This window comes from Fukomys damarensis, unplaced genomic scaffold, assembly GCF_012274545.1.
Source record: "Fukomys damarensis isolate Sample0158 unplaced genomic scaffold, DMR_v1.0_HiC HiC_scaffold_19, whole genome shotgun sequence".
NCBI classification, from domain to species: domain Eukaryota; kingdom Metazoa; phylum Chordata; class Mammalia; order Rodentia; family Bathyergidae; genus Fukomys; species Fukomys damarensis.
The window spans coordinates 47285467-47308659 of NW_022900931.1; the positions used below are offsets into that span (position 1 = coordinate 47285467).

General features: G+C 39.7%; 1 protein-coding gene across 1 annotated transcript in view; it reads left to right on the forward strand.

Annotated features, from left to right (window-relative positions):
- The window catches only part of Cd244 (CD244 molecule), a 27982-nt gene extending 5921 nt beyond the window's left edge, over positions 1–22061 (forward strand). Inside the window, exons 2-8 of the mRNA XM_010616644.2 lie at positions 14317–14649; positions 14740–15003; positions 15607–15711; positions 16179–16240; positions 18278–18349; positions 19721–19777; positions 20928–22061. Of these exons, the coding sequence (XP_010614946.1) occupies positions 14317–14649; positions 14740–15003; positions 15607–15711; positions 16179–16240; positions 18278–18349; positions 19721–19777; positions 20928–21008 (974 nt within the window). The 3' untranslated portion in view covers positions 21009–22061. The remainder of the gene's footprint in view (positions 1–14316; positions 14650–14739; positions 15004–15606; positions 15712–16178; positions 16241–18277; positions 18350–19720; positions 19778–20927) is intronic.
- The last annotated feature ends 1132 nt before the right edge of the window (positions 22062–23193 follow it).

Consider the following 23193-nt stretch of genomic DNA (forward strand, 5'->3'; position numbering starts at 1 on the left):
TTTTTTTTTTTTTTTAGCATCTTAATCATCATCTGGAAAGAGAACATTGCAGAATAATATCATTAAAAATAGCTCTGATAAAGCACGGTCACTACTACATATCATAGAGCAGGTACAAGATATTTTACATTCACAGAGGTATGATACAGTACCATCCTACATCAATAATACTAGAATCAGTTTGGGTTTGAAATTTGCTTTGTCTGCAACTAAGATTGCTACCCCTGCTTTTTTCTGGGCTCCTGTCACATGGAGAATTGTTTTCCATCCTTTCACTTTCAGTCTATGGGCTTCCTTTTGCACTAGGTGTGTTTCTTGTATAGAACATATTGTTGGATGTTACTTCTTATTCCGCTTTTCCTGTCTATTTCTCTTGATTGGTGGGTTGAGGCCATTGACATTGATGGTTATAACTGATATGTACTGATTTATTATTGTAATGTTATTGACCTTTTGTTGACTCTTTTTACTTTTTCACATTCTTTTAGTTTCTTGCCTTGCCTATTTGGTTTGCTCTGTTGGGCCTCATGGTGTTGTTTGCCTTCATTGTCTTTTTCTAGAATCTTGTTTAGAATTGCTTGTAGTGCTGGTTTGGTATTCATGTAGTTTCTCAGGTGTTCTTTGTGGTGGAAGTATCTTATTTCCATTTTGAAAGAGAATTTTGCAGGATACATCAGTCTAGATTGGAGATTGTTTTCTTTTAGTACTTGAAGTATCTCACTCCAGGCTCTCCTTGCCCTAAGGGTTTGTGTTGAAAAATCTGCTGTGATTCTGATGGGCTTTCCTTTGCATGCGATTTGTTTCTTTTCTCTTACTGCTTGTAGTATTTTTTCTTCTGTTGGGTTTCTGATATCTTGATTATTATATGTCTAGGTGTAGATTTTTTTTTTATTGTGGCTAGTTGGGGTCCTATATGCCTCAGTTATCTGAATGTCAAATTCTTCCCCTCTGTTTGGGAAGTTTTCTGTCATTAATTATGTGAAGAGGTTTTTAAAGTCCTTTGTATTTTCTCCTGCTACTTCATGGATTCCTATCAGTCTTATGTTATTCTTCTTTGCATCATCTAGGAGTTGTTGGATTGATTTCTAATGATCCCCTACTGTTTTTACACTCGACCTTAGCCAAAAGGCCGAGAAGCGATGTCCCCTACTGTTTTTAAGAGACCTCTCTTTTCACGGTCACTGACTGCAATCTTATCTTCTATATCTGAGGGTCTATCTTCGCATTCTTTTATTCTGTTGCATACACTTTCAATGAAGTGTTTAATCTCCTGGATATCTGTTTGAATCTGTTTTATGAATTCCATTTCTTTCCTATGTTGAGCATTTATTTTTTCCATTTCTTTCTTATGCTGGGCCTTCATGACTTCTATCGTGGTCCTGAGCTCATCTATTTTTTTGTCAATTTCTGCTCTAGAGTCTCCAATCACGACTTTCATTTTGCTCACTATCTCTAAGGTTATCTGGGAAATTATTTCTGTTTTGAATTTTTCTAGAGCCTGATTGATCTGTTTTGTTACTTCCTGTGCTTTGAGTTCAGGGTGTCCTGGTAGTTCACTATCGGCCTCTTCGTCCTCATTTGCCCTACTGTTTGCCATTGGTCAACTGGAAGTCTCTCTTTGTGTCTTACTTAAGTGTTTTCCCATTTTTATTTTTGTTGTTGGGCTGTCCTTGGTTTAATCCCTGGGTTAGCACTCAAATCTTCCTGATATAGTTGTGCCCTAGCTTCTGGGTCTCTAATGACCCACAGACATTCTCATCTTCATAACATCAGAGAAAATAGCTCATCTAATGAACCAGAATCCTTTATCCCAACTGATACAATCAGCAACACATTGTGATCAGGCACAACTTGGAAACTGACCACCTGTCATAGTCACTAGTCTACCACCCTTAAACCATTTAAATTAAATTGAAATCAAGAAGCAGTCCAGAACATGTCTGCAGTGAACAAACTTTTCAATATAGTATATTTACCATTTAATGGCTCAGACAGAGCTAGGATGCAAGACCCCTGATCTCAGATAGCTGATGGCTGAACCCCAGGACTCACACTGACCTCAGGCTGCAAGGCCCAGATTGGGTTCCCCCACCTTCTCAACGGTTGAACTCCACACCGTTCTACTGCAGGTTTCCCATGCCCTTTTGTTAAAGATGTTCAAAGTTGGGAACTCAGAAAAATACCCTTTATGACAACCTCTGCCTCTGCAGAGTGGGTCCAAAGACTGGCACAATCAGGAGGTCTGAGATTGCGAGTGGGAAGGGGGTAAGGGGTGTTATGGGGGTTCAGGGGTGCCCGCATGGCTACCTTCCAGGTGCAGGAGTGATGGTGGCTCCGGGTGGGAGAACTGATTCTTTAAATATTTAAGAATAACCAACAACCATGTTTTCTACATAAACCATATTCAATTCTGTCATAGTGGAGAAATGTACTCTTCTACGTAGGCCTTTGCAATTGATCTGCCCTTGGCTTATACAGTTTATAATTATTAGACCATGTACTTATATAAGCATATTTTAATATTTATTCTACCCCTTATAGTTTTATAAAGGTAAAAATAAAATAAAACACCATAAAATTTGGCTCATGTTCTGCTACTCCAGTTTCCAAAATTGGGGACACCTGTGCTACCTTCCTTATCAGACCTGTAAGTTAAAACAGAGACACCATAACACATGCTGCTGTGCCGCCTGCCACACTCTCTTCCTTGCTCCTACCTCCACTGATGAGACAGGCCCCGAATCTTTTTCTTCCATCGTAGCTCCTAGCCGTGTTCTCTGAACAGCCACTCTTACTGCCCCAGGGCAGAGAAGGTGTGCTATCCTTATGCCAGCCTCACACCTTGGTAATATGTACCTCCTCTGCATATCTCAGGTTACATCTTAGCTGGCTGATTTAGGTCTGTTTATTTCTTATAGATTACAAGCACACGAAGGTGGGAATTAAAACTTTTCCCTGTCTTGACTCAGTGCCCTTAATAACCTTCTTCTTTAAAGGAGGAGTGATATTAAAAATAGCCACTTTAGCATTGCATGAGCAAGAACCAGTGAAAACAGATGCCAGCTCTGAGCAACCCAGGCAGACTCCTTGGTGTACCCTGGCTGCACCTCGGCCCTGCCTTTGAGTCAATGAGTTACTTAAGTGTGCACCGACAAGAGCTGTTCAGAGCTCTGCGCTATTATCTTTGCATGCTTCTTTGTTTTGGTTCTGCCCCTTTCTTGAGAATTTGGCTTGCTTTCTTATTTAAAGCCCTACACTGCCCTGCAAAGTTTGGCTTAGTGGCAAGTATTTCTGGCTCTTATTTTGGAATCTTTAGATTTGGCTTGGCTTGTTGAAGTTGGCTTTTCTTCTTGTAAAATGTTCATGATCCATGTGTACTTTCAGCCCACCGGTGCCCTATTCAAATGCCTGGCTCTTGGAATGTGAAATCATTGATGTGGCTCCCTTTCTATCAGCTTTTACTCTGTTTGTTTGTTATGTTTTGCTTTGCTTTCTGGAGGCAGAGGCTCACCTCAGACTCTCCACCCTCCTGTTATGGCTTCCTGCATGTTGGTGTCAGAGAAATTTACCATCAAGCCCGGCTACACTTTATTCTTGATCCTTCACATAGCTGATACTGCTAATACTGATCATTCAGTCTTGGCTATTCTGTCTCCTTAATGTTACCACATACTTGTTACATATGGGGGCACACATACATTTTTTGTACACTACTCCATTAAAAACTCTCCCTCACACAACTTGCATGAGTTAATCTCTTACTTGTAATTAATACTTATTGCTTTATCTTTTTTTCCTTTCATAATCTATACAGGTGATATCTTACCTTTAGGAAGTGAAGTATTCTGGCACATACCTATTTCTTTGCAAATACTGCTGATTACAAGACCAGATGTTTTACCAATTTTATTTCTTCCACCTCTAATATGCTATATAAGGTTCCCTGGCTCCAGAAGGCCTTTCAACTTGCTGATCCATCTACCTGAAATGGTTTTCCTCTAGCTCTTTTTCTGGTTGCTCTTCATGTCTTTCACTTCTCAGCTCACCTATCAGCTACTCTGGGAGAACTTCCCTAGCCATGAAGCTAAAGAAACTCCTACATTCCACCACTTACTCTGTTATATCACATCTTCAAAGTGTTTTCATGGCACTTATGTCTCTCTGAAAGAATTTTAAGTTTTCACTTATTTATGATGTGCACCCCATTGGACTGTAAATTTCATGAGAGCAGTGACCTTGTTTCTCTTGCTCACCCTGTACCCTAACACCCAGAACAACTGGGCAGAGTTCTCATCTGGGACAATTTCCCCTCTGCAGGGAATATTTGGGAGTGTCTGAAGATATTTTTGTTTTTCGTGACTGGGGCTAGGGGTGCTATTGGCATCTAGTGGATAGAACCCAGGGATGCCACCTAACTCTCTTAGAGTGTACAATACAACCTTCCACCGCACATGCACACACACACCAAAGAATCATCAGGACCTAAACATTGAGCATCACGGTTAAGAAATCCTGCCCTAGAGCTATACCTGACACCCAGAGAGGGTTCAATAAATAACTGTTAAATACAGGCAATGGGCCATCTTCTCATTACCTCAGAGGGTCTCAGGTATTCTTATGATGCACAAGAACATAAGTTTAGGGCACTTTCTTTACCAGTCTGAAAATGTGCCTAATCTAGTTTACTTCACAGAAGTATGTTTTCCGATCCACTGCTTTCTGGCTGTCACTTGGGTAGCTTAGCATCAGGAAGACAGTTTTGATATTTATCTAAGAGATAGGTTTAGTTAAGAGAGGAGATGAGGAACTTTCCTCTATCTTTGCTCTTGCTGTGGTAATGTTTCCACAGTGACAGTACCCCATGTTATGGTCATTAAAATACATTTTACTTAGTTAACTGGTCTAAAGAACTCCATGAGAGGTAGCCATTACTCATTTTTAAAATTTTTTATACTTCTAAATCAAGATATAGCTTATAGGAATGTTCATGCAATCTATCTATCTATCTATCTGTCTATCTATCTAGAAGTAGAAAAAATTTATTGAGAGATAGAAAGTTTCTGTCTAAGGTAGACAGAAGGGGGACCAGAAAATTGGCTGCCCACTCACTGTATTTTTCAAAGATATTTTATACAACAAGGCCATGTGGTGAGGTGGGTGCAAAGTGGGAAAAAACTATAAGACTCAGTGGAAATTTACAAGGTGGGACAAAAACATGACCAACCAATGAGATTACAAGTACAGTCACTCAGACAATATTGATTAAATGGGGATCAAATGGGAAAACAAGTCACATACAAGGAATTTTCCATTTAGAATATCAATCGCTGCTCCCTATCCCCAGGGGAAGTAGTTCCTCCCCTTTTTATAATGCTAACCACTGAAAGTGCCTCAATTGTTCTCCTTGTTGGCTCCTTGCTGTGTTGTCTCCTGGAGGATTAGCACCTCCAGGACTGGGGCCTTGAGGGCTGCCACCTTAAGGGAGGCCCTGTCTAACTGCCTAGAAGATGTCTAATTAACTTACCTATCTGCAATATTCCCCCCTCTGAAGTACCTCTAACCGTGGTGAGGGGGCAAAGGGCTAAGACCATTCTGGCTACTTCTGGCTGAAGAGAGTTGTAGTTGTGATCAGCAGTCAGAGTCTCTCTACAGAGTCCACCTAAAGGCCCTGGCTAGGTGCCAAGCGTTGCACGGAATTTAAATAAACATGTTGGTGAATGTTTATGTGCGGATAACTCTTGCCCCTTTTCTAGCATCTAACAGGGTTCTTCGTGCTCCCTCCAAGTTTTTTGTGTTTCCTCCACTTCCCCCAAAATGACCAACACTCTAACTTTTCTCTATTAGATTAGGTTTCCTTGATTTTAAACTTCACATACCTGAAATAATTCACTATGTACCCTTGTGTTTAGATTCCTTACTAGTCATCATGCAGGTGAGATCTATTCACAATGTTGCTGTAGAAGTATGCTATTCTTTTTTATTGCTGTATAATATTCTCTTATAAGAATGTAGCACAATTTACTTATTAATATTATGACAGATATATGGGCTTTGACTTTAAATTATTATGAATAAAGCCCTTATGAATATTCTTGCACATATTTTTAGCAAAAGAAATTCTATTTTCTGGAGTATGTACAAATTTTCCTGGATCATAGGGTATAGGCAAGTGTAATTTTAAAAGATATTAGCTTTTGAAATTACTTGTACCAATTTATATATCTTTAAGAGGCAAATGAAAGTCTCCATTGTTCTTCATATCTGCCAATTCTTGGAATTTGGTCCTTTAGATATAAGCCATTTCAGTGAGGAAGTAGAATCTCTGATAATTTATGATGTCAGCCACCTTTTCTCATGCTCATTGGCTTTTTGGATATTCTCTTTGTAAAATGCCTGCCAAGTCTTTTGCCATTTTGACAAGGACTGAGTTGTCAGTCTACTATTGATTTGTCAGAATTCTTCATATATTTTGGATATGAGTTTTTAAAAAGTAAAAAAAATATATATATATTACAAACATTTTCCCTAGACCATGACTTGAGTTTTCACTCTCTTAATGTAGTCTTTTACCAAACAGAAATTCTAAGCTATAATCAAGTCAAATTGATCAGTTTTCATTGGTGATTAGTGGTTTTTTGGGGTTCAGTTAAAGAAATTTCTACTTCAAGCTGTAGAAGTTATTTAGATATATATTCCTTTCTCTTTCTCTTTTTTAAGTGTGGTAGTTTTAGTTTCACATTTAAATTGGTAATCTATTTTGAATTCATTTGTGTATATAGAGTAAGGGTGATCTCAAGATTTATTTTTTCTTATAGATATCCATTGACCCAACATTATTTGTTGAAAAGATCATCATTAATGGATTTCTGAAGTTTTATAATACATCTTAATTTTGGTCAGTGGAAAGTCTTCTAACTTTGTTCTTCAAAATTGCTGTTGCCATTCTAAGTTCTTTATACGTCTATAAAATTTTAGAAGCAACATCAATTTCTGAAAAAAGTAAATTGCAAAGTTTTTCATTGAAATTCTATTGAATCTAGAAGAATTGACATATTAGCAATACTCTAATAGAATAATGATATTTCTCTCTACTTAGTTCATTTTTTAAAGAAAATTTTTTTGCATTAAATGTAGAGATCTTAAATATTTCTTGTTGAATATATTTCAGCCTTCTTAAAATTTTTTTGGTGTGTTTAAGTGGTATTGTTTCCAAAATTTCATTTTATATGATGTACAAATATATTGAAATATAAATAATTTTTCATGTTGACCTTATTCTAACAATCTTGCTAACTAGTTTTTCAAATAGATTTTCATATATTTCTCTAGGTTTTCTGTATACATAATTATATAATTTATTAATAATGATAGCTTTACATAGGCATTTTCAATTATTTTCCTTGCTTTGCTGAACCAATCATGACTTGCAGTAGAATGTTGATGAAAAGGGTGATTGTGGAGTTCTTGTCTTGTTCCTGAACTCAGGAGAAGGCATTTTATATTTCATTACTAAATATAATGCTAGCCATAGGTGTTTGGTAGCTACTATTTATTAGTTGAAAAGTTTCTTCCTAGTTAGCTGGTTGGACTTTATTTTTAAATAAAAATCAGGTGAATGTGTGTTTTTTTTTACCATAAAGAAATGATAAATGAGGTGGGCAGTGTAGCTCAGTGGTAAAGTGCTTGGCTAGCAGGTACTCAGAACCTGATTCAGTGAGTATTATAGAATAAACAACAAAAAAGGAAATTATAAATGTTTGAGGAGATAGACATTTAACAATTTGTATACGCACACACACACACACACACACACACACACACACACATATATATGCACATGGTACCCCATTAATATGTATAAATTTTATGTATTAATTTAAATCTTTAAAATCATGAAAGTGTTAGATTTTTTCAACTACTTGTGTACCTACAGAGGTAATAATTTTATTTTTATTTTATTTTGTTAATATAGTAAAAAAACACTCACAGATTAAAAATGCTAATAAATTTTGTGCACTTAAGATAAATTAAATTATTAAGGGTGTATTATTCTTGTTGTTTACTGCTAAGTTTAGCTTGACAATATTGTTTCTATTTATGTTCATAAAGGATACTGGCCTATTAGTTTCTTTTCTTATTAAGTTTTTGTCAAAATTTTCTGAATTTTTATGGTTTCAAAAATGAATTTTAAAATAAGTGTATAAATAAAGAAATTCATTCTTTTTAAAGGAACATTACAGAAATAATGAATCTAAAAAACAAATGTCATTACTTTAAGTAAGAACAAATTACTCTTCTCCAATTGACTTTTCCTTAACTTGGCCAGCAATCATCTCATAATTAGTAGAGAAGATGGTTTTTCTCTTTAATTATGTAAATTATTACATCTATGCATAAAAAGTAGAAAATAAAGTAGCCAAGCTCAGTGACACATGCCTGAAATTCTAGAGCTTTGGGAAACTGAGGCAGGAGGATTTCAAGTTCAAGTCCTGCCTGGGAAAATTAGTGAGACCCTGTCACAAAACAAAAAATAAAAAAGGGACTGGGTTCAATGCCAAGCACACAAAAAGGAAAATAAAGTAAGAATTTATGATTTAAAAAATGAATTTCTAGTCTTGGAGGAGATTGGTACTAATTCATAAGTTTTAGGAAAATTCACTAATAGAACCATCTGGGCCTGGGGTTTTCTAGAAAGATTTAAAAGTATAGATTGAATTTCTTCAAAACATGACTCTTCAGAAGTTCTATTTCCTCTTGTATCATCATTGATATGCTTGCATCTTTGCAAGAGATTTTACCTATTGAATCTGAATTTTTGAATTTATTAACAAAGTTCTCATGATATTTCTGTAATGTCTTTTAAAGTATTTGTGTGGTATCTAGTGATGTCCTTTTATCATTTCAGATTATTTCCAATTGTTTTCCTTTTTTATTGATTTTTCTAGAAATATATACATTTAAATATTTTTATTTGAAGAACTTACTTTTGGCTCTGCTGAATATCTCCACTGTGTATCTGCTTTCTAAGTCATTGATGTCCGCTCTTGTCTTTACTATTTTCTTCTTTCTTTATGTTATCGTTATTATAATTACTTATTTTTTGTTTCTTGAGAGTGACAGTTACTGACTCATAGACTTTTCTAATATATGAATTTAAAGCTACAAATTTCCTTCTAAGCACTGTGTTAACTAGATCTCATATTTGAAATTCATTATCACTTAGTTTAAATATTTTTGAAATCTAATTGTGATTTGTCTTTTGATTCCTGTATTTTTATAAATATGTTGTTTATGTTCCAAACATGGTTATTTTTCTGGCTGTTCTTCAGTTATTGATTTCTAGTTTAAATCCACTACTGCTTAAAGGCATAATTTCTATTGTTGTAATATTTAGAAACTTGCAGAGGTGTCTTTTAATGCATAGATATGACTTATTTTGGTAAATGCTCCAAATTTGCTTTTAAAAAGAATATGTAGTCTGAAGTTGTTTGTAATACTGCTTTATATATGTTAAGTATGTGAAGGTGGTTAATCATGGAGTCCAGATTCTTATGGATTTTATTGAGTTTTTGTTTGTTTGTTTTATCTGTTACATAGGTGCACGAAAAAATCTCCAACTATGACCATGTACTTCTCTTCTTTTTTGTGCTTTTCAATTTTGTTTCATAGGTTTGATCTTGTTGTTATATGCATAGAAACTAAAAATAGTTAGATTTCTGTTTAATTGACCATTTAAAATATTTTTATTAAAAATTAGCACATAACAGTGGCATAATTTATAGGGTATATTGTGACACTTCATTACATAAGTATATCATGTGTGAGGATCAGAAAGGAGGCTAGCTATCAACTCAGACATTTATTATTTCTTTGTGTTGATAATATTCCAAATTTTACTTTTATAGTTATCCCATTGCGCATTAGAACTTTAAAATTCAAATTGCACCCTTGTACCCATGAATTATCCTCTGTCCACTTTCCTGTCCCCAAACCATTCTTGTGTTCTGATAACAATTCTTTTATCCATTACTTCTATGACGGCAGATTTTTTTTCATTATTTAGAGAATACTTTATTAGTTTCTGTAATCAAACCCATGTAGATATGACCTTACATATTTAGTACAATGTGTTACCACTGTACAAATGGAAAAAAAATAAAAATAAAAAAATTAACATTTCTAGACCAATATGGCTGTCCATTTCTGTACAATGCCAACTCAACACAGTAAATTGGGATAACTTTTTCCAAAGTTGACAGCACAGTTAAAGCTTCCCAAAATTCAATTTATATTTATTTATTTATATTTATATAAAAAGACTAATAATAGCAGTATGTTATGCATTGATAGCAGCAACAGCTTTTCCAGGTTCTGACAGCAGATTTTTAGCTTTCATTTATACACAAGAATATGTGGTACTTGTTTTTCTTTGTCTAACACTTAATTTAAAGTAATATCCATCCTTGTGGCTGTAAATGAAAGAATTTTATTCTTTTTATGGTTGAATAATATTCCATTGTGTATATGTAATATATTTTCTTTATCCATTCATCAACTGATGGTCATGTAGGGTAATTCCATATCTTGGCTACCATGAACAGTGCTGCTATAAACATTCAGGTGCAGATGTCTGATATACTGACTTCATTTCCTAGGATATTAGGATATCCAGTAGTGGGATTTCTGGATCACATAGTAATTTTATTTCTAGTTTTTTTAAAAAAAACTCCATACTGTTTTCCATAATGGCTATAATGTTTTACATTCCTACCAACAATGAACAAGAATTCTACTTTCCCTGCGTCCTCACCAGCATTTTAATTTTATTATTGTCTTTATCATAGTCATTCTTACTAGGATGAGATTTTATTGCACTAAAGTTTTGATTTTAATTTCTCTGAGATTAGTTATTTTGTACATTTTTTCATATACTTATTGGTCATTTGTACAACTTTTGGGAATTATCTTCAAATCATTTACTGACTTTTTAATTCAGAGGAGTATTATTATTTGCTGTTGAGTTCCTAGATATTAATATTTTGGATATTCATCTCTTGCTGGATGAATACTTTGCAAATATTTTCTCCCATTCTGTAGGTTGTCTTTTCACTCTGTTGATTCCTTTTCTCTGCAGAAGCTTTTTAGTTTTATGTAATCCTATTCTCTAGTTTTTGCTTTTGTGTATTTTCAAGTAGACTGTTTTTGACCTCAGTAATTCTTTTGTTTTGTTTATCCTGCCAATAATGCCTTCTAGCACAGCCTGAATTTTTATCTGTGTATTTTTTAGGATTTCTAATAATTGCTTCCATTTCTCTCTCTCTCTCTCTCTCTCTCTCTCTCTTTCTCTCTCTGATACCGGGGATGGAACTCAGGACCTTGCACTTGCAAGGCATGCAGCAGAACCACTCAATCTCTTAAAGATCTTTTAATTCTTAGAGTACTGAAATGTTTCTCTGTTTTTTCTTCAAGCTCATTGAATTTCTTTAAAATGAGTGTTTTAAATTCACTAAGAACTCCTCCATACTGATTACTACCTGATAAGTTTCTGACATCTTATTTTGAGTATTAAGTGAAGTTGTGGTTTCCTGAAAGTTCTTATGCTTGTTGGCATGTGATGTTGTCCTGGCATTAGAGGGTTAGGTGTTTATTCCAGTTTTCCAATTCAGGATTTGTCTGTGCCTGTTTTTCCAGAAATTCTAAGCAGGCTGCTTATTTTCTTTGATCCTATAGTCACTTCCATCCTTCCAGCTTTGGATGGCATACTGGATGGACCAAGCTGCTGGTGGTGTGTTGTCACTGTTTCAGTACTAATTGGTGATCCAATTCTAGGTTTTGCCCAATTAAGCTGTTAGTGAGTTGTTTGGAAGGAAGCAAGTAAGCATTCACACAGAATAGTCATTCCTGCAAGCCTCTCCCTAGGATCAGGGTTGGTCCAGATGACATCCACATTTACTGGCCCCTGGTCAGGCACCATAGGACTCTGCCTGTCTCTAGATAGAGTTACCATGATGGGCCAGCCTCAAACTCACAGGCGTCATGCCTAGGAACACCGATGCCCCCAAGCTGTGTCACATCCTGAGTTCACAGCTTGTCAAGATCAGCAGAGCTCTAGGGTAGGACCAGGGCCTACATTACCAAGGGCTGCCTATTTCTGAGGTGGAGTCATTGGCCAAGATTCCTGCCACATGCAGCCAAAAGTAATGCTAGCTGGAATAAAAGGACACTAGACTAGGACCACATGTCTTCTTTCCGTGGTATTGGAATTGTTACCAAAGCTCCATCCATGGGCATCCTTTTTTTGGCATAGGTATTGGGCTCTGAGGATCTTCCCAGGGTTAGGTTTCACCAGTCCAGCACTAAATTCTAGGGTAAAGTCCTACCCCTAGTGAATGGAGTCTAGCTCCATCCTATACTACCTAAAGTTGGGGAAGAGTTTGTGAAGACAGACTCTTGGCCACCAGGGCTAATGCAAACATGGGTCCTACTTGAGTCTCTCAGCCCCAGGATGCACAAATGCCCATAACACAGGTGGTGGAGATGCAAACTGAAACATGAGTTTGTTCCCCTGGTGCATAAATCTCCACCTAATGCTAAGGTTGGTGTGGAGAGGTGATGGTGAAAATTTAGAGACTGAATGCTCAAACTGCAACCCAAACCCACTTATTATCACCAAACGCCAATATTGCAATTAAACCTGAATGCTTGGCTGATAGGGCAACTTAGCCTGCATGTCAACAAAGAGGGCCCTCTGTGGCATGTGTGCCCTAGGTTTGCCATCACTGGTCTAGAGGCCCTGTGAGTGCATATAAGACCTTCAGTTTCTGCCAGATGCTGACCTTTGCCATGGCAGGCTTAATGCTGAGCTCCAAGACAAAGCCTTGTATTAGCTTTCATGCCTAGCTCCTTAGAAGGTGTTCCTGTTCCCTGTTATGCCCACTCAAATTTAGAGGAGGGGTAGTGGAGACAGCCCACCTAGGATGATGCAGTCCAGTGGCTCAGCCTGTGGATATACTGGCCTGGCAGAATGGGCTGTGGGGCTGTGGGTTTCACTGTGGCAGCCATGGTACTGAGTTTTGTGTCCAAGCTTGGTTAACTTGCTCAGCTCCCTGGGCAGGAGATATCTTTCTGTACACTGGGCTGCTTGGAGTTGGAGGATGGGTGATATGGACAACTCCTTTTCTGTCTTCTTCAATAAGTTTTAAAATTTTGTTATAACTAGGTAGTGTGGTCTCTTACATGATTTCCTCAGCTCTTGTAAAAGTAGTTTGGTCCACAAATAACTGCTCATGTTGGTATACCTGTAAGAAGAGGATCACCAGAAGATCTTACTCAGCTGCCATCTTGCTCTGCTTCCCTTGCTCTCCTTTTAGTGTCTGCCGTTTTGGCAGATCCATTAGCATAATTATTCTCCTCCAAACTCCCCCTGGCATTTCCTAACCTGTGCATACAGACTTTTTTCACTTCCTGCAACCACTGGGCCATGCCACACAGCATCCTTGCCAAAAATGGTAACAGGAACTTATACTTTTCTGCCCTGACTGCCCTCAGCCACCCTGGTATGTCACAAGCCCCAATGTCTTTCCCTCTTACCTCGATCTCTAGAGAAGAAAGTGGTGGGGTATGCCTGGAAAGTGTATACTTTTATTTTCTCTTTCTAATTACTCTAATCTTAGGGAACCCCTTGTCCAGGATTCCAGGTCACTAACAAATTGGCCAGCATCAATAAGTAATGCCCACAGTCTAATGTGCCAGATATCGTAAGAGAAGATAATGAATCCAACTCTATTGGAGCCATGAGTTCAGGTTGGAGGATTAGTCTTTTGGGTCTGGCCCCTCTCCACTAGTAGTTGCCTCAGTGTTGCTGGGAGGAAGTCACATGAGACATGGAGTTTATAACATTGTGGTTAAAAATACACTTCTGAAGTCCAAATTGTCTGGATTTCAAGCTCATCATTTTCGCTCTATAGCATGGGCCAGTTACTTAAGTCCTTTCTAACTCAGTTTCTTCACCAATACAATGAGGATTACATCCTCACAGAGTTAAGTAGTTAAAGCATAAAAAGTATTTGAAACCTACCTATCACCTAGTAAGAGATTCTACTTATTATCACAGATCTGTGGGTTCCTTCAGATTAGAGGACAGAGCCTGGGGAGAAGATGATCTAGGTGAGGAAAGTACATTACAGAGTTTTCTTAGGCTCTGGGTTCCTCATGTTTCTCCCCATCTTCTAAGTTCAAGGGAGGTCACAGCCAACTGCCCACCTTGTCCAAGCCTCATATCCTTCCTGCTCCTTCAGCCTGGGTTCTCTTTCCTAGAATGCGCAGATTCTATTGATCCTGTGGTCAGCCTCTCAGGACTGCCTCTCTCGCTACGGCCTCCCCACACACAGATGAAGGAACAGACTCTTGAATGGAGGATGCAGCTGCCCTCATTTGAAAAGTGTAAATTGATACTGAAGTGGAAGAATAAAAATGTGAGCTATACTTCATGTGCCTCAGCGTATTTCAATAACACTCTCGATTTTGAGAGTGAGAACTTGACTCTTCTCATCAAGTCAGCGAAGCCACAGTACAGTGGACTCTACAAACTGGAGCTGACTAATGTGAATGGGACAGTTTCCTGTATCCAGTTCAAGGTCTCTGTATTTGGTGAGTCTCCCAGGATTGTTTATGTTGCCACTCTGATTCCTGTAGGGCTTGTATTTCCAGAACTTTTCTGATCAGAATCTCTGTTTCCAGATCATGTAGAGAAGCCCTGCCTGAAGGAAGAGTGGAAGGCAATGGGTGAAGGAAAATGCCTAGTGAATCTCTTCTGCTTGGGCTCCAGGAATGGCAATGTGAGCTATGCTTGGTACAGAGGGAACGAGAAGATCTCGGCACTGAGAAACCTCTCCCATCTGGTGGTGCATCTCGATGCTAATGAGCTGGACAAATATACCTGCAATGTCAGCAACCCGGCCAGCTGGGCAAGTGAAAGCCTCCACCTTACCCAGGGTTGTCTGGGTGAGTGGGGCACCCTGGGCTATAATGGTGTCTGAAGGCATTAGACTCCATAACCAGGATCATGTTTAGGAGAGACCTTGGTATGAGATCCTTGGATTCCTTTCCTGGTGCCTTACAGCCCTTCCTCAGCAGTGGCCCAGCTCTGGGCATATAGGGGTAGCAGGATGGGGAAATGGAAGACTTGCCTGGCACGTGCTAGGTGTACAATTAATATTTATCGAGTTAAAAACAATGGGTAGACAGAGCAGTTGCTGTGCCAGAAGCGTTACATAGCAGAGCATGGAATTAGCCCCTGTAGACAGATAACATCGTCTTCTTTTTACAGGTGAGAAAACTGAGGCTCAGAGAGTTAAAAGGTCACCCAGAGTTTATTGAAGTATAATCTGTACCAGATCTGTCAGATATTAATGTTAATACTCTTGGCAGCGTTCAGAGGAAGTCATTCAGTTGCGCAGAGGGACAACCTTGATGTGAATTCATAGGGCATGAGATTGGCCATGCCAGGAAGCACAGTGGGTTTTGAGCCACTTCCTGTAGCTGACAGGTAGGAAGCAAGATGACAAGGATTAAGAACTCAGTCCTTGTACCTTCTGTTTCCCCCAGAACCCAGATTTCCACTCTTGTTTGTGGTCATCATGATTCTAGTCACATTGTTTCTTGGAACCCTCACTTGCTTCTTTGTGTGGAAGAGGAAGAGGAAGCAATCACGTAAGTGGAATTTCTTTGAGAGGGTTCTGTAGATCAGATCCAGTGGCTTGGTCCTGTGGGTAGTGGGATATTGCTGGGTGCACAGAATCCCCTTTACTTGGAGAGTGTTGGGATATATGTGTGTATATAGTTGGGTGATGGCTATCAGTAGCAGCAAGGCCCCTTCTCCCCTTTCATGCTTTCTGTAGTGGCTGCTAGTTACAGTCTGATCTCCCGTGTGCAGATTTGTCTGCAGATAGCTGATATGGCTGGGGACTGCCTAACTTAATAGAGGAAGTATTCAGGGGTACTTGCTCCATTCTGCCCTGTGGGAATTCTGGAAGAGAACCAACATGACCCTTTTCTAGAGCAGCTGTTAAGGTCTTGGCCATCTGGGGTACAGATGAGATCTATCAAAAGTGGAGGCCTGGACAGCAGGCCCTTTGGAGGTTTCTGAAGCTCTTATTTTTACTTTCTTCCTCCTACAGAGTCCAGCCCACAGGAACTTCTGACAGTGTATGAAGATGTCAAGGAAATCGGGAGGAATCAAGTAGGGCATGCTAGGGTGTTGGTTTGGAAAATACTGTTTGGAGGATGACCATTAAGAGTAGAGGGACAAAGAGAACTGAACAATTGTCCTTTGAAAGTGATCCTCAGGGCTTCCTCATCTTTTTTTTTTTCCTTCAGTTGCTTACCTTTGGTCACAGAGGAAAAGGGAAAAGGAGAGGGACCAGAGAAAATGAAAGGGAGGCAGAAGGGACACCATGGTTCAAAATTGCCCCTACCAAAGAGGGGTGAATGGCAGCGGTCATCAGGAGAGAGAGGGATGCTGTTGCTGCCTCCCTAAATTGCGCTATGGCTGTCTCAGTTTTGTTCAGTCTCGTCAGCGGGGCTGGGTGCCAAGAGGAGGGCAACCTTCTTGTATTTCTTGTGTCAGAACACAACATCTCATTTCCTTAGCAGATAACAGCTAGTTTTCATGTTTCCCTTAATCATTACTGAGGAGTGTGATCAGCCAAAGCACAACTGTTGTGTAGGTGGCTCAGTGGCCTGTGCTTACAGGCCAAGTCTGGCTGAAGTGCTAGAAAGAGTAAGTAGCCTGGTGGGAAGCCATAGGCAAGAGGGGTGGCACCAAGGAACCTTTCTCATCAGGTGTTTGCAAAGCAGTGGCCAACTCTTCCTGTCATCCAGAGATGTAAAAGAGGAGAAGCTGCAGAGGGGCCCAGATGCCCCCTGTACTGTTTCTGAGCAGGGCAGGATGTGGTAACAGGCCTAGGGGAAAAACCCTGATGGGTCAAGCAATACTGAACTGTCAGTGTGAAGACTGAGGGGGAAGGGAGGAAATGCCTTTTCACTGCCTTGAATGGCCCTCAGCTGGAGGATGCACATGTGGGATTTTCTCTGCTCTAGTCACATGGGTGAGGCTCTGTGAAGCAGGACAGAACAGGCAAACAGCTTCCTTCAGTTGGGAATGAGGGTAGCTCCCCTGGCCTTTTTTATTGTCCCAGCAGTGATAAACGAGGCTGGGAGATCTCTCCCAAGGGAGGCACTGGTGGCCAGGGATGAAAAGTTTCTGATAAAAATTAGGTCTTTGTTTTGTTTTTTAAATAAAATAAATAAGGTCCAAAGTAGCCATGACTATTTTAGTGGCTAAACTGTGGGGCAAAGAAAATCCATTATAACTGCGATTGATACTAGCCCATTCTTTGTCTTTAGCAAGGTTGAACTCCAAGAAAAGGAATTTGAATTTATCCAAGGGACAGTATCTTTCAGATGAGACAGTTGATGAGAATGACATTCCTCCTCTGGAGAATCTTTAAAGGAGAAGGGTTTCTTGATGATGGGCACTCATTCTGGAGTCAGGTGGAATCTCAGAGTCACTTTGATTTGCATAAAAAATGGACATCTTGTGACCACAGTGTTAAGTGAAATAAACCAGACACACAAATTTAAATATTGCCTCATTTCTCTTATATGAGAAACCCAAAGTATAAATAAATTAAAAAGCAAAATAAAAGGTTAAGTAGTAGGAGACAGGGAGATTGATCTTTTGCAAATGGGGAAAGAATCAAGAATGGATGAATGTAATTATTATATATTGCAAACATATATTAATAAAAATAAAAATTAAAAAAAAGAAGTTTACCTGGCCTGAAGGACACTTAATTCAGGTTCAGAGAAGGAAGGCCTGTTGCCAAAGGGAGGCATTGAGATGTTGAATAAAAAGCCCTGGAATCCTACTTCTATTGTGTGTACACCACACCAACTTGAGCTTTTTACCCTTTGTAGCCTCATCTGTGGTGGGGGGTAAATTATGGTCATTCCTGTCTTATAGGAGTCATATATGAAAAAGGAGAAAATATATATTCAAAATAAATGCTCAACAAATAGTAGCTACTGTTAATAACAGAGTGGGACTGGCATTTATGTCGATGGGTTTTGCAAGCTATCTCATCCAGGATTCTTTTAACTAATACCTAAAGCCTCTGCCTAGGCAGGGTTAGGACAGAGGGATAGAAGAGGCGAGCTCTCTAACGCTGTGCTGGATCAATGCTTCTGAAAAATCTTTCATTTCTTTTTTCACTAGTATTCTGATTCCACACTGCCATCGCAAGAAACTTCTGTTACCTTATACTCAGTAATACAGGTGTCCCAGAAGGTGAGTCTCCTTTTGCGGGTTGCTATGGATGCAGACACATGTCTGGCCAGTGCATAGGCAGGCATAGATACTGTGGGTTTGCAGAGAGTGTGTGCATGCTTGGTCCTCGCTCATTTGTATCCCACTAGCTTCTGTTAAATGGTGGTATTTAAATGCTAATGTCTCAAACAGGAGAAATGGCTTTCTGGTTCTGTCAAGAGTTGAAGAACAGCTCTGAGACTCAGAGAATAGTGTATTACAGGGTTTTCTAGGACTTTCTGTTGGAAGCAAAGGACAGGGACAGAAAGGAGGTGCTCTATTTAGGGAGACCCTGAGGTCCTTAGTAGGCCAGATGACATTCTGGAGAGATTTTCAAGGCAGAGAGTAGTTTCTTAGACCCGGAAGAGTGGACTGAACTAGAGAAACTGAATGTTTTCAGGGTTCAAGGTTCTGTCCATTCCTATTTTATAGGCCACTGCTGGTGGAGAGGACCGAGGCAGATAGCATGATCCACTCAAATCCTGCTCCATGCTGAGCTCACAGCTCTCCTGTGCATCTGGAACTACACAGTTAGGCATCCTGGTGCCCATTCTCATACTTTCTACCTGATACAGGAAGGGATTGGAAGGGTGGGATTCTCATGGCTAAAGCCACAGTATGAAGCTATAACATGGCACAAAAGAAGCTGGAAATCTACAGAGCTGTGGAAACCTATACAGGTCAGGAACCATGTGTCGGAAGGAGTTTATGATACGTGTTCAAACTTTGCACTCAACCTCTTTCTAATAAGTCATTTAGCCAACTTGGATCCCACCATGAAAGGTATTTAACTTTACATGCTACAGTGTAATTGCTGTCTAGGACATGAAAATATCCACAGTACTGTTTACATGCTTTGGTGTTACATTGTGAAAATCCTACGTATCACTGAAAGGTCCTCTCAGTTCAAGTAATTCATATAACCACCGTGTTCAAGGAATGTGCTCCGGTTGGCACTATGTACAGTGCCAGAATTGGGTACATTAAGGGAGTGTGTGTGGAAAAGTTACATCTTAGGGCAGTATTTGCATTAGGATTGTTTGAGGGCTGTGTGTGTGTGTGTGCCTGCACTATGAATGTGTATTTGTGTGTGTCTTAGGGGTGTGTGGGCATGGGATACTAATCTCTGACATTGGTTTGGAGATGTCACGTCATATGCCAGTACACACTGTTCTTCCTGGAAACTATAAACACCACTGGTTGCTCCTGGGGCAGATTTTCTTCACTTTCTGGCAAAGGAGATCTCAGGAAGCTTTCTGGGGCCTGAATCTCTTTTGGGACCTTGTGCATCAGCTAGAACTAGAACATCTGTTATCTTGAGGTTAAGCTTTCTTTACTCTTTTAAATTTCCAGGCTAGACTCAAGAAGCAGAACCAAGATCCTTCCTGCAGTTGCACCATCTATGAACAAGTAAGATTCTGGACCTCTCTTTGAGTAGATTAGTTTCTGTAGCATAGCCTTGAAGTACAACCTTGAAGGATATCCTTATGAGAAAGACATATTAATTCGAAATTGTAGGAACTTTAGGCCTCCTCTAATTTGAATCTTCATCTTAGAGTTTAGACACCGAGGCCCCTCAAAATTGAAGATTTTGATGTGACCCAAGGTCATATTATGTATTGAAGTTTAACTTTTATTGGGCAGCTTGGGTTCCAAATTAAGGCTGTTCCCAAGGTAGTTCTCAGGCTATAGGATACAAACTATACCTCTCCTCTTAAAAGTTGTATGTGGGATGGTAGAGAATCAAAGAGGGGAAAATAAGTGAATAAACAATTTTTGTAAATCACAAAGTGATTGGGAATCATTTTAGGATGCAAGCTTCTGCTGAGGGAAACTTGTTTAAAGATGACCCCTGAACCTGGTAACTACCTTGATTCCCATCAACCCATGGAAGAGAAAGAAGGGACTCAGCATTGATTGGAGGTGTATTATATATAAGGCAGCTTACCAGTTTTGTCACATGGATTATCTTATTTAGTACTCACAGAATGTTCTAAGGCAGATAAAATCCATTCTTTGTTTCTCTGTCTCTCTCTGCCCCCACCATGAAGATTCAACCCAGGACCTTGGGTATACTAGGCAAACATTCCACCACTAAGCCACACCCTCAGCTTCCATGCTTTTCATTTATATCCAGAGAAATTAAGGCATGGGGAGTACCTACAGCCATTAGCCATAAAGATGTTGTCTTTGTCTCAAGGGTGGGAGTGGGTAGGTACCCGCCAGGATTCTTAGTACCTCCTGGGGTTTCTTGTCCTTCAGTTATAACCCAACATTGAAGCTAACTGGACAGTGGAGGGTTGTAGTGGGCCCTGTGTGGGCCATATCAATATGAGGGTTCATGATGAGGCATAACATAGTTAAAATGGCACTGTAATTGAGCAGGAAGACCTGGATCCAAGCGCCACCTTTTCTTCATACTAGTTAACCCTGAGTAATTTGTTTTATGCTCTGAATTCCACTTTTAAAATATGTAAAATGGAGATAATAATCCGTACTCCACCAGATCATTGTAAAGATCTTCTAGGGAAGGTCTAAAGTTTCTCCTTTCCTTTCACAGGTTGGAAATAGACCACTTGAGGCCCGTAACACTGCCCGATTGAGTCGCAAAGAGCTCAGGATCTTTGATATTTATTCCTAGTTGCTGTAGCTGTTCTCACTTCTCTCCATGTAAACGTCTGCTTTCAGAATCAGTACTGTGTATGACGCAGCCTGAGTCTCTGTGGAACAGTTCTTAGTCTGCAGAGGATATCGAAGCTTATTCACGACCTATGCTTTATTTTGAAAACGATTGTTGAACAGCCATTACAAGAGCCAGGTTGTTGGATCATATCTCTCAACTTGCAGACCAGACAAGAATGAATGGAGAGGTTGGGTGGGCCACACTCTGAGCACCTGTAATCTATACAGGGTCATTAAGCTGTAGATGCCTGTGCCCTAGTTTTCTAACCTGTTACTTATTTGCTGATCTGCGATGACCTAGAAGCTTCTCTTGCCAAGGCTCACCTTCCAAAGCAAGAGCAAAGAAGACTGATGGTGACTTGGAGGCCGTGAGCTGGTTGGCAGGTTCTCACAGCGGGGACCTAAGCTTCACTCAGACCCAAGGAGAAAACTTCCAACCCTGATCTTACACCGTAAGCTCTGGCCAATTGGTCACAAGAGGAAGTGGGGAAGAGTGAATGCAGGTGGCATAAAAACTAAGGTTATCTTTGAGTAGGAAAATCACCCCAATCCCAGGGTGTCCTGTAACTGGGAAGTGAAATCAGCTGTGTTCACAGTAAGGTGTTTGACTTACAAGGACTCTTTATGGATCCTTCTCTTCTTGGAGACTGGCTAGGTTGGCTTCCTCCTACAGAGAAGTGTAGACAGACCACATTTAAAGCAAGCACCTTTTTCACAGAAGAAGAGGTTTCTCGGGAACCATATCTTACTTCAGTTCTGCCACCTGGAGAGAGAACTCAAACAATTTTGTGCCAAGGAAAAGGCAGTTGGAAAGCAACACTGTTCTGGGCTTCCTGATCTTCAGCCCAGCCTGCTTAGCAAGGTTCTGGGGAGCATGACTGAGACTGGCTGAGCCTGGAAAGGAGAAAAGGGTGAGAGTGAACTGGGAAGGGACTATTAGAGACCCCAACTGGTTATACTGTTAAGAGGCTGCTTCTTCAATTGACCCCACGCTGCACTTAATGTATGCATTTAATTTTAAAAAAACTTTGATGTTACACAGAGGATGTCTAAATCCTTTGCCTAAATTAAATTTATGTATCTTTTCCATAGTGTGCTTTTTTACTCTCTATAGCAGCTAGAGGGCACTTGTGGGCCTTTTATAAACATCTGCTTAAACTCTTCAGGAGAGGGGCCTGGCTTTCCGGTGTCCCCTAGTGTTTTTCACTGTGGGACAGTAGAAAACAGATACCAGGGATCTTTCATCATCACAATGAGTAACCAAGGCACACACCTGCTCATGTCTTGCCTGATCCCTCTCCTCTTGGAGACTGGTCAGGCTGGCTTTCTCCTAGAGAAAGTGCAGACAAATCACATTTTAAAGCAAGTATCCACGGTAAAAATCACATCTGGGGTTCTGAACTGAGTTGCAGAGAGTCAAGATGTTTGGTAAACAAAAGCACCTAGGAACAATGGGGTAGGAGCAGAGCAGATGAGCACTAGAGACACTGACCTGTCAAGTGTCTTGTGCTGTATAGGTCTTGAACTGACCAGGTGTATGCAAAGGCTCAGAAGAAACCCTATGCCTGCAAGGCTTCTTGGGATATTGTTTTCAAGTGTGCTGTGTAGGATGTCACATTATGTGTCAGATTGCTCAGCTTCCATGATAACACCTCACAAAGATAATTATCCATCAAAGGAGATAATGAGCAATCAGCAGTTTAGGTCCTGCTGATGGGGAAACGTTGCCTGAAGCCTTGGGAGCATCTGCTGCACCCCACAGAAGCCATGCTGACTCCAAAGCCACATGGCAGTGGAAGTGGGCTGCCAGGTGGATGTAACACAAACGTACTCTAGAGTATCATGAATGTAACTCCAGGACAGTGCATCTCACAGGCAGGGGGACAGGGCTGCAGCCACAGTCTGGGGAGATGACAGATACTGTGGTTGTTCTGTATTCAGGCTGGCAATAAGGAGAACAAGGAGGAAAGTTTTGTAGGGGCAAATATGGGTGTCTTATATGAAATTTGGTGACAAAGAGTCAAAATTCTCAGCACCCAAACCTCTTTGACAACACACTTCTGGCCATTACATATGGGACAGTCACGAAACACTATACTAACGAGGACAAAAAAACAGCATGAGATAAAAGTAAATACAAAAAA